This window comes from Papio anubis, chromosome 11 (assembly GCF_008728515.1).
Source record: "Papio anubis isolate 15944 chromosome 11, Panubis1.0, whole genome shotgun sequence".
NCBI lineage: Eukaryota > Metazoa > Chordata > Mammalia > Primates > Cercopithecidae > Papio > Papio anubis.
This window is the reverse complement of record NC_044986.1, coordinates 76056181-76070333: the sequence shown is the minus strand read 5'-3', so window position 1 is coordinate 76070333 and position 14153 is coordinate 76056181. Positions and strand designations below refer to the sequence as shown.

Here is a 14153-nt window from a genome sequence, read left to right as displayed (position 1 = left end):
CCCATCAACCCAGCATGGGGGCATGAGTCCAGGGCTGGCCTGCTTTAGGAGAAGCAGAGAAGATGGGCACTGAGTACTTCCTACTGCTTCTGCACCAATATCCTAGCCTGTGTGCAGCATCCCCATTGTTTGGATAGGGAAACTAAGGCTCTTCTACAGAAAGACGATGCATTCGGGGAATCAGTAGCAGAACCAGGACTCCAGCCTAGGTCTCAAGTCCTCGATCTGTTGTGTGTGTGTGTGTGTGTGTGTCTGTCTGTCTGTCTGTGTGTGTGTGTGTGTTGTGGTGGTAGTGGTGGCATGTGATTCTTTATTCAGCCCTCCTCTGGCCATACGGGTCTACTTGGAGTTTCTGAAAACATCAAGCACTCTCCCTCCTCTAAGCTCCTGCACTTGCTATTGCTGCTACCTAAAATGCCATTCCCTGCCCTTGTACATGGACACATTCCAACTGGCTTCTTTATGACACAAATGGATGTCCTTTCCCTGAGGGGTTTTACTTGGCTGCCACGAGGAGCAGATCTCTCTCCAGCTGCTGTAAGCCTGTGAAAAATGAGTTGTAGGTGCTCTGGTAAAGCATGTCTTTTTATTTTATTTTATTTTATTTTTATTTATTTTTATTTTTTATTGAATCTGGCTCTGTCACCTAGGCTGGAGTGCAGTGGCACGATCTCTGCTCACTGCAACCTCCACTTCCCCCCAGGCTCAAGAGATTCTCCTGCCTCAGCCTCCCTAGTAGCTGGGATTACAGGCACCCACCACCACTCCTGGCTAATTTTTTGTAAAGCATGTCTGAACGATTGGTCTTGTCCTGTAATAGCAATGTGTGTGTCTGTCTCAGTAGTTAGACTGTCAGCTCCCTGAGAGTAGGAATCTTGTCTTTTCTACTTAGTAATCCTGGCATCTGGTTCTTAGTGCGGAGGACATGCTAGCTGCTCAGTTAATGTTTTCTACATGGGTGGGTGTCTTGAATTGTAACCTCCCCTCCTCCCTTCCACCTCCAGACTTGTGAGCATGTAAGTACTCTCCTGGGCTACTTTGCCTTTTGTTCTGTCTCACAGAAAAAAAAACTATTTATTGATTTCTTGATTAATTGGAATGAGCTGTCTTGGGAGATAGTAAAATCTTGTCCCCTACAAGTGTTTCAGCAGAGGCCTGGGTATGCTGATGAATGGTCCTTGACCTTCTTTGGTTAGGGACCTCTTTGAGACTCTGAAGACAACTAGAGTTTCTGCTGCCAGCACAATGCACAGAACAGAAGCATTCGTGCACATGCATATACACATGTGTGCATGTGATTTCAGGGGGACCGTGCACACCTTCATGCCCACAGTGGATCACAGATCAAGGACCCCTACAATGGAGACTGCAAGCCTCATTGGTACTCCAGACCAAGTACAGTCTAGCTAAATATGCAGGTCCTTTCCAGTCCTGGGATTCTCATATTCTTGCTCTCTGCTTTCATTCAACAAATATGCTCTAGCAGTAAGAGGCAGCCCGGTCCCCAGTGCTTACACACTAGCTGGGCAGAGGGCGTATAGCTGTGAAACGCGAGCACCTGTCAGGTGAGTGGTGACCCTGGGCTGGAGCTGTTAGAACCAAGGAGGAAAGGGATCTCCTCAGGTCTCCTCTGCTTTGTCCTGATGCCACTGTCTGTTCCCCCTTTCCTGGGTCCTTTCCCTATTCTCTCTGCCCACTCCCCCACCAAAAATAACCTGGACTTGTGATTTAAATAAGAATCTTTTGCTAAGCACTGACTGTGTCCAGGGAACTGTGTTTTACATTTGCTGGGTGAATGGGCCTCCAGGAGGCAGTGGTGCCCTCTGGGGTCCTGGGTGAAGGGTTGCTGTGCCTGTCATGGCCAGTCCAGCACTGTCCTGGCCCATGGGTCAGCTTTAGACCTGGGAAACAAACAGAGTCAGGGGCTGAGCACAGCTGAAAACCCTCAGTCAAGGTGTGGCCATGTTTTCCCATTGGCTCACTTCCCACCTTGCCCACGGGCTGTCTCCTTGTCTCCCTGAGATGGGCTGGTGTCCACCTCTGTGTATATCGGACATGTATGTGTTTGACCAGCCCCAGATAGATGCCTGAGGTGGAGGAAGTACAGATCCCCTTGGGACAGGGGTGGATTCATTTGTGAGATGAATGGTCTCTTGTCCCAAACAGAGGAGTGTGGGTGCGTGTGTGTGTGCGCGTGTCTGTGGGGTGGAGTAGGGGTGGCTTTGGGATAAGAAAGCGGTTGTTCAGCTGATGAAAGGAACCCCTACAGAGCTGGGGACTCAAATCAGAGTTCCTCCTCCGGGGCCTTCTCAGGCCTGGGGAGCAGGACTCAGCACTTGCTTCTGCCTTGCCTGGCAGCCTGGCCCAGACACTGCCTTCTCCATGGTCTCACTGTGGCCATATCCTTCCCAGCACATGCTGCTCCCCATCCTGCCTGCTGTCACTGCCTCTCCTGTTTGTCTCTTGTCCTGTCTCTGTGCCCTCTCTTCTCCCTCTGGGCTGCCCTCTGCAGCTTCTACCCCCCTGCCCTAACTCCTGCTATCCCTCACCCACTGTGCCTACTTACTGTCCTGCAGGGAGGGAAGAAAAGAGAAGAAGTCCTGCTGGTCAGGCTCTGGGGAGAACTGGAGTCAGCCTTGGAAATCTCTGCCTCTGTACCCTGTATTCTGCAGCAGAACCACCATCCCCAGGGCCTGCATCCCTCATGCAGCCCAGAGACACTGGTCCCTCATCTTGCAAGGGCTGAGGGGCTTAGCATATGATGTCACAGGGCCTCCGTGCCAAGGAGAGTGGTCTGCACCTGGCATTTTCCTCTGATTCCCCTTCCTATAGGGGAGGTCAAGCCTTGGAGACCATGTAGAGGCTGAAATATAACAGGGCAACACGTGCGGGCTGTGTTACCTTGAACAAATCGCTCAGCCTCTCTGCACCTCAGTTTCTAGCTCTATAATATGGGGCCAATAATGCCCATTTGAATAGTATTCTTGCCAGGTATGAAGGGACTAAGAAAGGTAAAGGATTTAGTCAAATATATGACACACCACATGATCAGAGTAAACCACAGGCCGAGCACAGTGACTCATGCCTATAATCCCAGCATTTTGGGAGGCCGAGGCAGGCAGATCACTTGAGCCCAGGAGTTTGAGACCTGCCTGTGCGACATGGTGAAACCTCATCTCTACAAATAATAAATACAAAAAATCAGCCAGCCATGGTGCCATGCACCTGTTGTCTTACCTACTTGAGAGGCTGAGGTGGGAGAATCACCTGAGCCCAGGAACAGTAGGCTGCAGTGAGCTGTGATTGTGCCACTGCACCCAGCCTGGGTGACAGAGTAAGAACAGTGAGACCCTGTCTCAAAAAAAAAAAAAAAAAAAAGTAAACTATAATGTCTTCCCACCTACCTTTCCCCAACAGCCAAGCAAAAACCCTGAAGAAATTCCAGCACTGGGCAGGAGTGTGATGCACGGTCCCCCAGATGTGGTGTGAGGGTCACATGCTTCCTGCTAGCTGCTGGGGTCACTGACCTAGGGAGGAAAGAGAGGTGGCCTCTTCCCTAAGGCTGGTGATTTGGGCCTAGATGGCCCAAGGGCTTCCACTTACCGCATAAGTGGGTGTGCCCTGCATTAGTGCCCAGTGCAGCCTAATCTAAGGTGGGAGTGCCCCTCCACTCGGCCCATGGAAATGAGAAGACCGCTAGGGCATCTGTCACCCTGTCTGTCAAGTGGGCAGGCCCTTCCCTGCTGGTGACCATCTGCACCCAGGGCAGGCTGTGGGGCAACGGAGGCTTGCAGAACTTTTGTCTTCAGGGATGTCCAGCCTTGTGGGAGAGGTGAGGAGGCCTCACCCGTGGGGAGAGATTAGAGACCAACTTCAGAGTTCCACCTGTCACTCAGGAGGGGCTGCGCCATGATCCCTGCCCCCCCTCCTGCCAACCACAGTGCTGGACTGGGCTACACTGGGGTCGGAGGGATCAGTGAGGCCTCTGGTGGGGGTCGGGGCCTCTATGGCCAGGGGGAACTTCAGGAGCACCTGAATCTGTGCTTTTCATGCTTTTCCTTGGAGCCCGAGGCCTGAGTAAGGGGAAGGGATGGGGTCAAGGCCAAAACCCTGGAGTTAGAGCCCGATCTGGAGCCAGGCCCTGGAGGGGTTCTGGATGGACACAGAGAAGAGCATTCCCAGGGTGAGGCAGCAAGTGCGGGCTGGAGGGAGAAAGGCAGAGCTGCGCGGTGGGCATGCAGGGAGGAGCAGGGTTAGGGCCTATAGATGAACATTTCTAGGGCTGCCGTGCGCTCCAGCCACGGAAGGAAGGCCACAGAACAGATGGTGCCTGTGTTGGCCTCTGCATGCCAGGCTCCAGGGGCGTCTCTCAGGACCCTGGTGTCTGGACCCTAGGAAAGCAGGACCGCAGGGATCGGCAAGGTCGCCCTTCTTCCCCGCTCCATTTTACACTGTAGAGATGGGAAACCCAGGAGGCCAAGCCCCAGCTCCGAGCAGGAGAGGATAGAGCTCTGTGTCCTGGCCTCTGTTCCATCCAGTCCCCACAGGCTGTGGAAACAACCAGGAGGCTGATTTGCCTTTCACCTCCCTGGCCCGAGCTCAAACGGGGCTTCGGAGAGGAAGCAGCTCACTGCCCCACCCACCCTTCACACCGGCCAGCCAAGCAGGACTTCTGGCCCTGGGGCCTGTCTGGGTGCCCTGGTCTGCGTCCCTGTGCCCCTGTGGACCTCAGTTTCCCCATCTGTCATGTGGGAATGAGGTGGGGTCAGCTGATGGTCTCTGCCCTTTCGGCTCTAAGGTAGTGTTCGTCTGGAATTAGGGCTTGGGGAAGGGCCCTAATTCCCTGCAGCCAGGCTGGAGGGCACTAGAGGTGGAAAGGCCATGAGGAGGGGAAGCTCTGGCCTCGCTTCTCTCACTGTGGGGCTGCCTGGGGCAGCAGCAAGGCTGTGGCCCTCCAGAGGGTGGGATGTCGGGCTGCCAAGGAGAGGGCACCCACTTAGAGGCCTCTGACTGCCCAGGGATGCCTGTGGGGCCGTCCGTGGGCAGGGGACCGTGGCCGCAAGATGAGGGAGAGGTTTTTCAGGGTGTAATTAGTGCACTTTCTGGCACCCACCAAACTTCCCCTTCCTCTTGACAATTTGCTGCCAAACAGCCTGATTCCTGTGGACTTGCTTAAATCTTATCCAGGGGGGGGGGAAAAAAAAACCAGAAGGAAAGAAAGAAAGGAAGAAAAAGAAAAAAATAATAAGTGGGTTGTTATTTGTGAAATTGTGTTTCCCAGCCATGAGGGTGAGTCACACCATTTGGGGCTTCAAGTTTCTTGTTTGGATGAACTTTTCTCTGGGAGGCTGGGGCAGATTTGGAGGGCGAGGGGGCCTTCTGGTGTGGGGAAAGTCTTAGAGTCAAGATAAGGGGAGACCCTGATGGTTGGGAAGTCCAGGTGCTCCAAGGCTGGGTGGGACAGTGCTGGTTGTACCTTAATTGCCTAGGGGAGCTTGAAAAATACAGATTGGGCTGCAGTAGGCGGGGGTGTTGTTGCTTCATGGGGATGGAGTTTCAGTCTGGGAGGATGAAAAAGTTCTGGAGCTGGACGGTGGCGATGGCTGCCCAGCAGCGTGAATGCTCTTAATGCCACTCAACTGTACACTTAAAAATCATTAAAATGGTCGATTTTGTTGTGTATATTTTGCCGCACACCTAAAAATACAGATTTCAGGCCCTCGATTCCAGGTGGCTGCTTTGGTAGGTCTGAGGTGAGGCCCAGAAAACTATTTGTCATAAGCTTCCCAGGTCATTCAATGCAGGCTTGGGCACACTCATGTAATCTGTAAAATGGGATAGTGACTCATAGAGTTGTGGGGAGAATCAGCTATCTCAATACGTGCAAAATTTCCAGCGCTAGGGTCACAGTAAGAGCTTGGTCTGTGTCACTATTATCCTCTGATCTGGTTTTTATCAGAATTCTCCCCCGCGCCCTGGAAGGTCGACCCCCATTGGCTCCCACAGCTCCAGGGATGGGGGACCCTCTGCTTCTCAGGGTGGACTGCTCCATCTTGGGCTTATCTGAGAGCTGCAGTCCCCCTCAGGCTGAACGCAGGTCGATGTGGAATCTTCCACTCTGGATTTGGTGGTCGGGCCGGGCAGTGATAGAGAAGTTACAGTCAGTAGGACCCATTGAGATCCTTCCCAATCTCTATAGATGACTGTGTGCTGGGCTGGCCTGCGCCGGATGTGGTGTCTGTGTCTTTCCTTCCACATCCCAGGCTCTGCTCCAGATGCACACGAGAGGGAACAGAGGCCCAGAAGGAAAGGGCTGTGGTCGCACAGCCATGTGCCCTGAGGCACCAAGAACATTAGTGACACCCAGATGATGAGGACCATGTCGCTAGGAGGGGAGTGGCAGATGCCTGCAGATGGAAACAGTCGGGTGGCTGGGACACATACTTGTGCAAAGTAGGATCTACTTCAACTGGGGGAGACAAGGCTGTGCCCTGTGCCCTGGGGCCAGCCCGCAGCTTGCCTCCCTCCCCTTCCTATGCTAAGGGAACACAGAAAGGACTGTCCCCAGCCTGGGCTCCTGTCTGCCCCATCTTTGTAAGGGAGCCTGAGGCCCTTCCTTTCAGGGGCCCTGCTTCTCCTTCAGCCTGGAACTCCAGAAAATAAATCCTTGTCTCCCCATCAGACACAAGGCCCCCCAAGGTCCGTAGCTTATTCCTGCAGTTCTTGGGCACCTGTGCTGGGGCCAGGAGATACCCAAGCCCCAAGCCCAGATTTGTGGTTGACCCTCCTGAGGAGGCCGCTTCTTTCAGCCTTGGCCTTGCTCCAGGAAAGGGGGACCACTGGTTGCTCCCTGCCAGCCCCACCTTCGCTAAATTCCAGTGCTCCAGGCAGCCCGGAGCCCGTGACTCCTATAAATAGAGGCTGTATATACCAGGAGGGGGCCTGGGCCACGTCTGCTGTGAAGCTAAGCAAGATGTCTGGTTCCTGTCATCTGGAGGTGAGAGAGATGGACCACTTCCCTCCTTGGGCTTCCAGAGAGGTGGCTTGGCCGGGCTGAGGGCTCCCCACACACAGACTATCCAAGCCTTGGGCTGCAGGAAACCTGGCAAAGGGCTGGGCTTCAGCATTCTCTAGTGTGAAGCGGGAGCAATGCTGCAAGCTGACGTTTCCCCTTCCTTACAAGGTGGGGAAACTGAGGCAGCAGTGACTTTCCTAAAGTCACCCCAGAGCCCCAAATCTGACAGGTTGCTTTCTACTCTATGTTCTTACCTTGTGGCAGTATGTTAATAACTAATGGTAATAATAATAATAGCCATCATCATCATCGCCATTTACTGAGTGGTTCTGAAGTGCCAGGCATGAGATAATCCACTTTCCATTAGTGACCTCGTTTTAGTCTCATAGAAACCCTAGGAGGAATTGTTACTAGGCCCATTTTACAGACAGGGTCACCGAGGCCCAGAGTAGTTAACTGGCTTGTCCATGGAGACACACTAGTTAGGATCTGAACTCAGGCTTCTGGAGCCCAGAGCCCTCAAGCTGAAGATTCAGTGTGAATCCATGCGTGTGTTTGGGCTGGGGGTTATGGAACTTCTCCCAGGGCCGCGGCTGCAGCGTGCGTGCCTCTGTCCCAGGGCCGCGGCTGCAGCGTGCGTGCCTGTGTCCCAGGGCCGTGGCTGCAGCGTGTGTGCCTGTGTCCCAGGGCCGTGGCTGCAGCGTATATGCCTCTGTCCCAGGGCCGCAGCTGCAGGGCGTATGCCTCTGTCTCCCACAGGCACTGAGCAACAGTGTGTACAAGGGCGCGTCGCCCTACGGCTCCCTCAACAACATTGCCGATGGCCTCAGCTCCCTCACCGAGCACTTCTCAGACCTGACCCTCACCTCCGAGGCCCGCAAGCCCAGCAAGCGGCCCCCACCCAACTACCTGTGCCACCTGTGCTTCAACAAAGGACACTACATCAAGGACTGCCCCCAGGTAAGGCAGCCCTGGCCCAGGGGATGCTCTTGGGCTCCCCTACTGACCTGCGGACAGGCTCCTGTGGGTGGAGCAGGCAAAGCGGTGTCCCCAGGGCCCCTTCCACCAATGAGGGGCCCCGTGGCCCTCTGGCCTCTACCCTTTTGTCCCCACTGGGATTTCTGAGGCAAGGCTGGCTGCTGTGGTCAGGACAGAGGCCCATCTTCGGCCCACGCTGGTTGGTCAGCAATCAGGGTGGGGGATTTTTGGACCCAAACTGGGCCCCCAAAGGAGGTTCTGTGCCTTCAGGTCTCCACCAGTCGTTTTTGCTAGGTAGGGCCTGTTCTAAGGGGGCAGCCTCCTCACAGCTCCCTGGAGGCCCCATCTCATCACATTCACGGGGAAGGAATGCAGGCTCTGGGCCAGGAATCCAGATGTGCACCCCCTCCCCCGGACCCCACCTCTGCCTCCTCAGCCTGTGAGGGAAGAGGGGAGGGACCCTGCCCCGCACTCTGTGCTCCCAGGATAGGTCTGGGCGAAGGCTTCAGGCACTGCAGGGCGGAGCATCTCTTTCTAGGAGTGAGAAGGGGTGGGCAGATCCAGGCCCCCACCTGACCCAATGCTTCAGTGTGACAGAGTGGGCCTACCGCACCAGCCCACCCACAGGATGGTCTCTGACCCTGATAGACATGGTTTAGGGATCCTGGGAAGAGAGGGTAGCAGTCATTTTAAATACAGCATGAGATTATCAGTGATTTTTTTTCCTATTAGTTTTTTCTATTTTCCAACTTTTGTTAATAATGTGGCATTACTTTTACTTTACATTTGTAATGGAAATGGAATCCTGGAAACTCTGGAAATGCATGTAGTGTTCCCCTCCAGATGTTGGAAACCGATGCGTGGTTGGGTGGGGCTGGGTCCCTGCAGGACCAGTGGGAGGCCAAGATGTGCTTGTCATTCATTACATTCCCAAACTCTGCTCAGAAACGGCCACACCACGCTTCAGGTCCTTGCCGCTGAGAGTACAGCCCTGGCAGACATGCATCAGTGCCTTCAGGGAGCTATTACAAATGCAGGCTCTCAGGCCCACCCAAAGCAGCATCTTAGCAAGGTCCCCAGGTGATCCGTGTGCCCCCATCACAGACTCCGCATACATAGTGGGAGCTGACCCACTGACGACTTTCCTGCAGACCCCACATCCCCAGTGGGTCCTGTCCTCCCCCTCAATATACATAGTAAGCAGGAGGCCATTGGCACGAGTGGCTCCCAGCAGAGAGTGAGCACCCTCTGTCCCCCTGGGGTTCTCTGGATAGAATGAGGGGCGAACAGGCGACTGAGGATCTGGTTGGTCCTTAAGCCGTGCTCATGACCTGTGCAGTCCATAGCCTGTTGCACTTTGTCCAGCTGAGCCCCAGCACAGCGGCCCCCAGCTCATGCGCACACAGCCATCCACAACAACCCTCCCTCATCCCCTGCCTACAGCCTGGGAAGTGGGCAGAGCCAGACTGGGCTCTATTAAGGAGACAGGCACTGTACTGAGTGCTCTCCAAGCAGTATTTCATTTAATGAAACTACTCTATGTGTTAAGTGCTCTATTTGCCTCATTTTCCATGGTGAAACAGATGCTTCGAGGGAGGAAGGGACTCAGACAGGATTATTGAGCTATCAGTGGAAGAGCTGGGATTTTAATCCAGGCAGGCAGGTGACACTCAGACATCAACAGGGGCTCTGGGGCCCCAAGGAGGTACACTCACTCTGGGCTGGCAGCCTGGGAATGCCTCCAGGAGAAGGGCTTTGGAGAAGGGTGGCAGGGCCTCCCCCAGGGTGACCAATATCCAAAGGCAATGGATGTAAGCCAGAGGCCCGGGGATGACAGAGGTTGTGTGTGTGTGTGTGTGTGTGTGTGTATGAGTGTATGTACACCTGCATGCGCCATCCTCTCTCCTGACAGCCAGAGCTCTTCTAAGTGCTGGGGCAGAGGGTCCCTGGCACCTTCCAGCACAGCACTAACATGGGATCTTCCTTCATAGAGATCATCATCTCATATCGGACTCTTAACTCTATGGCAGAAGGAGGAGCAGCGGCCTCATTGTACAGTCTTGGGGAGGTGGAGAGGGCAGAACGAGATCCCCAGTCTCAGAATCTCCATATTCTTTGCCTCCTTGACCTCCATGTCACTCCAAGCTAAGACCCACATGATCGATGGGGCCTCAGTTTCTCACTGGAGCTGATTGAGGCCTTCTCCTGGCTTCATCCCAAACTTGATTCTGTTCCACACTCCTGAAGGCCCAGGCACCTTCCTCCTCCCTTAATGAGTGGTGGGAGGACAGATAGAAGCTCGCTGCATCAGTTTTATCACCTGTCCCATGAGGCTAAGGAGAGCACCGACACCCAGGATATTGTGAGGACACAGTGAAACTATGCATGGAAGGTGCTTAGCACAGTCCCTGGCACACAGGAAGTGCTTAGTAAAGGTTGGCTAGCATTTTCTTCTCCTTTGGGTCACTATGAAGAGTGCACCCACCCGGCAAGGCACTAGGTATTTGGGCAGGCTGAAACCTGATTGGATGCTCTCTACCCCTCACCTGGCCATGGCTCCAGGGGCAGGTGCTGGGCTGGATTCATCTCCGTGCTCCTCACCATCTGACCATGCCAGCTAAAGGAACCTCACACACAGCAGTGCTCAGTGCAAGGCTCCCTGAAGGGAGGAACGGGTTGACAGGGCTTTTGTAAACCTCAGAAGGAAACCTGTGTCACAAATGAAATAGTGTGTTAGAACCTAACTTCCATAATATTTAAAAGTAGAATGATTTTCTTGGGAACAGCTTTATGAGATATAATTCACTTACCATATAATTCCCATTTGAAGTGTACAATTCAGTGATTTTCGTATATGCCCAGAGTTGTGCAGCTGTCACCTCAATCAGAGAATATTGTCATCATCTCGGAAAGGAATTTCATATTCCTTAGGTATCGCCTCTTTTTTTTTATTTTTTGAGACAGAGTCTGGCTCTGTTGCCCAGGCTGGAGTGCAGTGGCATCATCTCGGCTCACTGCAACCTCCACCTCCTAGGCTCAAGTGATTCTCGTGCCTCAGCCTCCCAAGTAGCTGGGAATCCAGGCCCTGCCACCATGACCGGCTAATTTTTCTGTTTTTAGTGGAGACAGGGTTTCACCATGTTGGCCAGGCTGGTCTCAAACTCCTGGTCTCAAGTGATCCACCTGCCTCAGCCTCCCAAAGAGCTGGGATTGCAGGCGTGAGCCCCCTCGCCTGGCCCAGGTATCACCTCTTGATCATCTATCCCCTCGCATCCATAACTGCTCATCTATTTCTCTCTCTGTAACTCTGTCTATTCTGGACATTTCATGTAACTAGAATCACGTAATGTGTGGTCTTTTATGACTGGCTTCTTTCACTTAGCATAATATTTTCATGGTTCATCCACGTTATAGCGTGTCAGGAAGCGTTCCTTCCTGTTGTATTTTCTGAAAGAGTTTGTAAAGAATGAGCACTAATTCTTTTTCAGATGTTTGATAGAATTCACCTGTGATGCCATCTGAGCACGGCCTTCTTTTGCGGGTAGATTTTTGATGATTGCTGTGAGTTCTTTACTCATTATAGACGTATTCTGATTTTTTTTTTAATTTCTTTTTTGACTCAGTTACTATAGTTTGCATCTTCCTGGGCATTTGTCCATTTTACCTAATTTGTCTAATTTGTTGGCATACAGTTGTCCGTAGTATTCCCTTATAATCCTTTTTATTTCTGTAAGGTCGTTAATAATGTTCTTTCTTTCATTTCCGATTCTTGGAATTTGAGTCCTCTCTTTTTTCTTGTTCAATCTAGCTAAAGTTTTGTCAATTATTTTGGACTTTTCAAAGAACAAACTTTTGGTTTAGTTTTCTCTATTTTTTTCTATTATTTATCTCATTAACTTCCACTTTAATCTTTATTTTTAAATTATATTTAAAATACATATGACATAAAATTTACCATCTTAACCATTTTTAGCTTACGGTTCAGTGGCATTGAATACATTCACATTGCTGTATGACCATCACCACCTTCCAGCCACAGAACTCTTTTTATCTTGCAAAACTGAAATTTATCTCGAAATTTATCTTGCAGAACTGAAATACTGTGCCTATTACATAATAATTCTCCCTCCCTGCCCCCAGCAGCCACCATTCTACTTTCTGTCTCTATGAATTTGACTACTCTAAGTACCTCGTGTAAGTGGGATCACATGGCGTTTTTCCTTTTGTGACTGGCTTAGTTCACTTAGCATAATTTCCTCAAGTTTCATCCACATTGTAGCATGTACCCGTTTCATTCCTTTTTAAGATGGAGTAATACTCCATTGTATGTATATACCACATTTTTAAATCAGTTCACCCATCAATGGACAACTGGATTGCTTCCACCTTTTGGCTATTGTAAATATTGCTGCTGTGATCGAGGGTTTATAAGTATCTTTGCTTGCCTTCAATTCTCCACTCCAATATTTATTATTTCCTTCCGTCAGCTTACTTCAGATTTAGTTTGCTCTTCTTTTTCTAGTTTCTTAAGGTGGAAAGTTAAGTTACTGATTTTACATCCTTCTTTTCTTTTCTTTTCCTTCCTTCCTTCCTTCCTTCTTTCCTTCCTTCTTTCCTTCCATCCTTCCTCTTTTTATGGAGACAGGATCCCACTCTGTCACCGAGACTGGAGTGCAGTGGTGTGATCATAACTCATTGCAGACTCAAACTCCTGGGCTCAAGTAATCCTCCCATCTCAACCTCTGAAAGAGCTGGGATTACAGGCATGATCCATTGTGCCTGGCCCCTTCTTTTCTTAATGTAGATGATTATAGCTATGAATTTTCCTCTGAGCCCCATCCCACAAGTTTTGGTATATTGTGTCCTATTTTCATTTATCACAGGGCATTTTTTTTTTTAATTTCCCTTCTGATTTTCTGATTTCCTCTTTGACTCACTGGTTATTTAGGAGTGTGTTGTTTAATATCCACATATTTGTGTGTTTCCCAAACATCTTTTAATGATTTCTAACCTATTCCATTGTGGTCATAGAACATATTTTATATTATATTAACCCTCCTAAATGTATTGTGGATTGTTTCAGAACATAGCATTATGAGTTATTCTGGAGAATGTTTTGTGTGCACTTGAGAGAAATGTATTCTGCTGTTGTTTGGTGGAGTGTTTTATAGATGTCTGTCAGGTCTAGTTGGTTCATAGTGATGTCTATGTCTTCTACTGCTTTGTCGATATTCTGCCTAGTTCTTTTATTATTATTTTAAGTGGGGATATTTAAGTCTCCAGAAATTATTGTTTATCTGTTTCTTTCTTCAATTCTGTCAGTTTTTGCTTCATGCATTTGAGTGTTCTAGTATGAGGTGCACCTTTGTTTATAGTTGTATCTTCTTGATGGATTAATCATTTTATCCTTATAAAATGTCCTTTTTTATCTCTAGTAACTGTTTTTTTTTTTGTTTTAAAGTATATTTTGTCTGATACTAGTATACCTAGCTTTCTAATAGTTGCAGATTACATGACAGATATTTTCCCATCCTTTTATTTTCAATCTATTCATATATTTGAATTTAAAGTGCATCTCCTGTAGATAGCATATAGTTAATCTTGTTTTTTGTTGTCTAATCTGAAAATCCTTGCCTTTTGATTGGATTGTTTGATCCACTCACGTTTAATGCTCTTTTTGACATAGATTTTGGTCTGTCATTTTACTGCCATTTGCTTTCTAAATTACTCATGTCTTTTTTAATTTCTCTATTCCTTCTAAAGAATAACCAAATAAATTGCTTTCTTTTGCATTAAGTTTCTAACTAACATTTTAATTTCTTTAATGATTTTTTTTTTACTATGTTTTGTGAGTTATTTTCTTAGGGTTGCTCTAGGGATTATCTTATACCTGTGTCTTACCAGAATGCCTCAGATTTATAACTTGATTCCTGTGAGATATAGAAATGTTACTCCTATATAGCTCTATTCGCTCCTTGTTTTGGCTTTCAGCAGTTTTACTATACTGTGTCTGTGGATCTCTTTATGTTTATCCTGCTTAAAGTATGTTGAAGTGCTTGTATGTATTGTTTAAATTTTTTCATCAGATCTGGGAAGTTTTCAGCCATGATTTCTTCAGATATTCTCTCTGCTCATTTATCTCCTCTCCTTCTGTGAGATG

General features: G+C 49.8%; 1 protein-coding gene across 1 annotated transcript in view; it reads left to right on the top strand.

Moving 5' to 3' along the window:
* ZCCHC24 (zinc finger CCHC-type containing 24) overlaps window positions 1-14153 on the top strand; it is a 62769-nt gene that overhangs the window by 5299 nt on the left and 43317 nt on the right. Inside the window, exon 2 of the mRNA XM_003903715.4 lies at window positions 7775-7975. Coding sequence (XP_003903764.1) covers window positions 7775-7975 — 201 coding nt within the window. The remainder of the gene's footprint in view (window positions 1-7774; window positions 7976-14153) is intronic.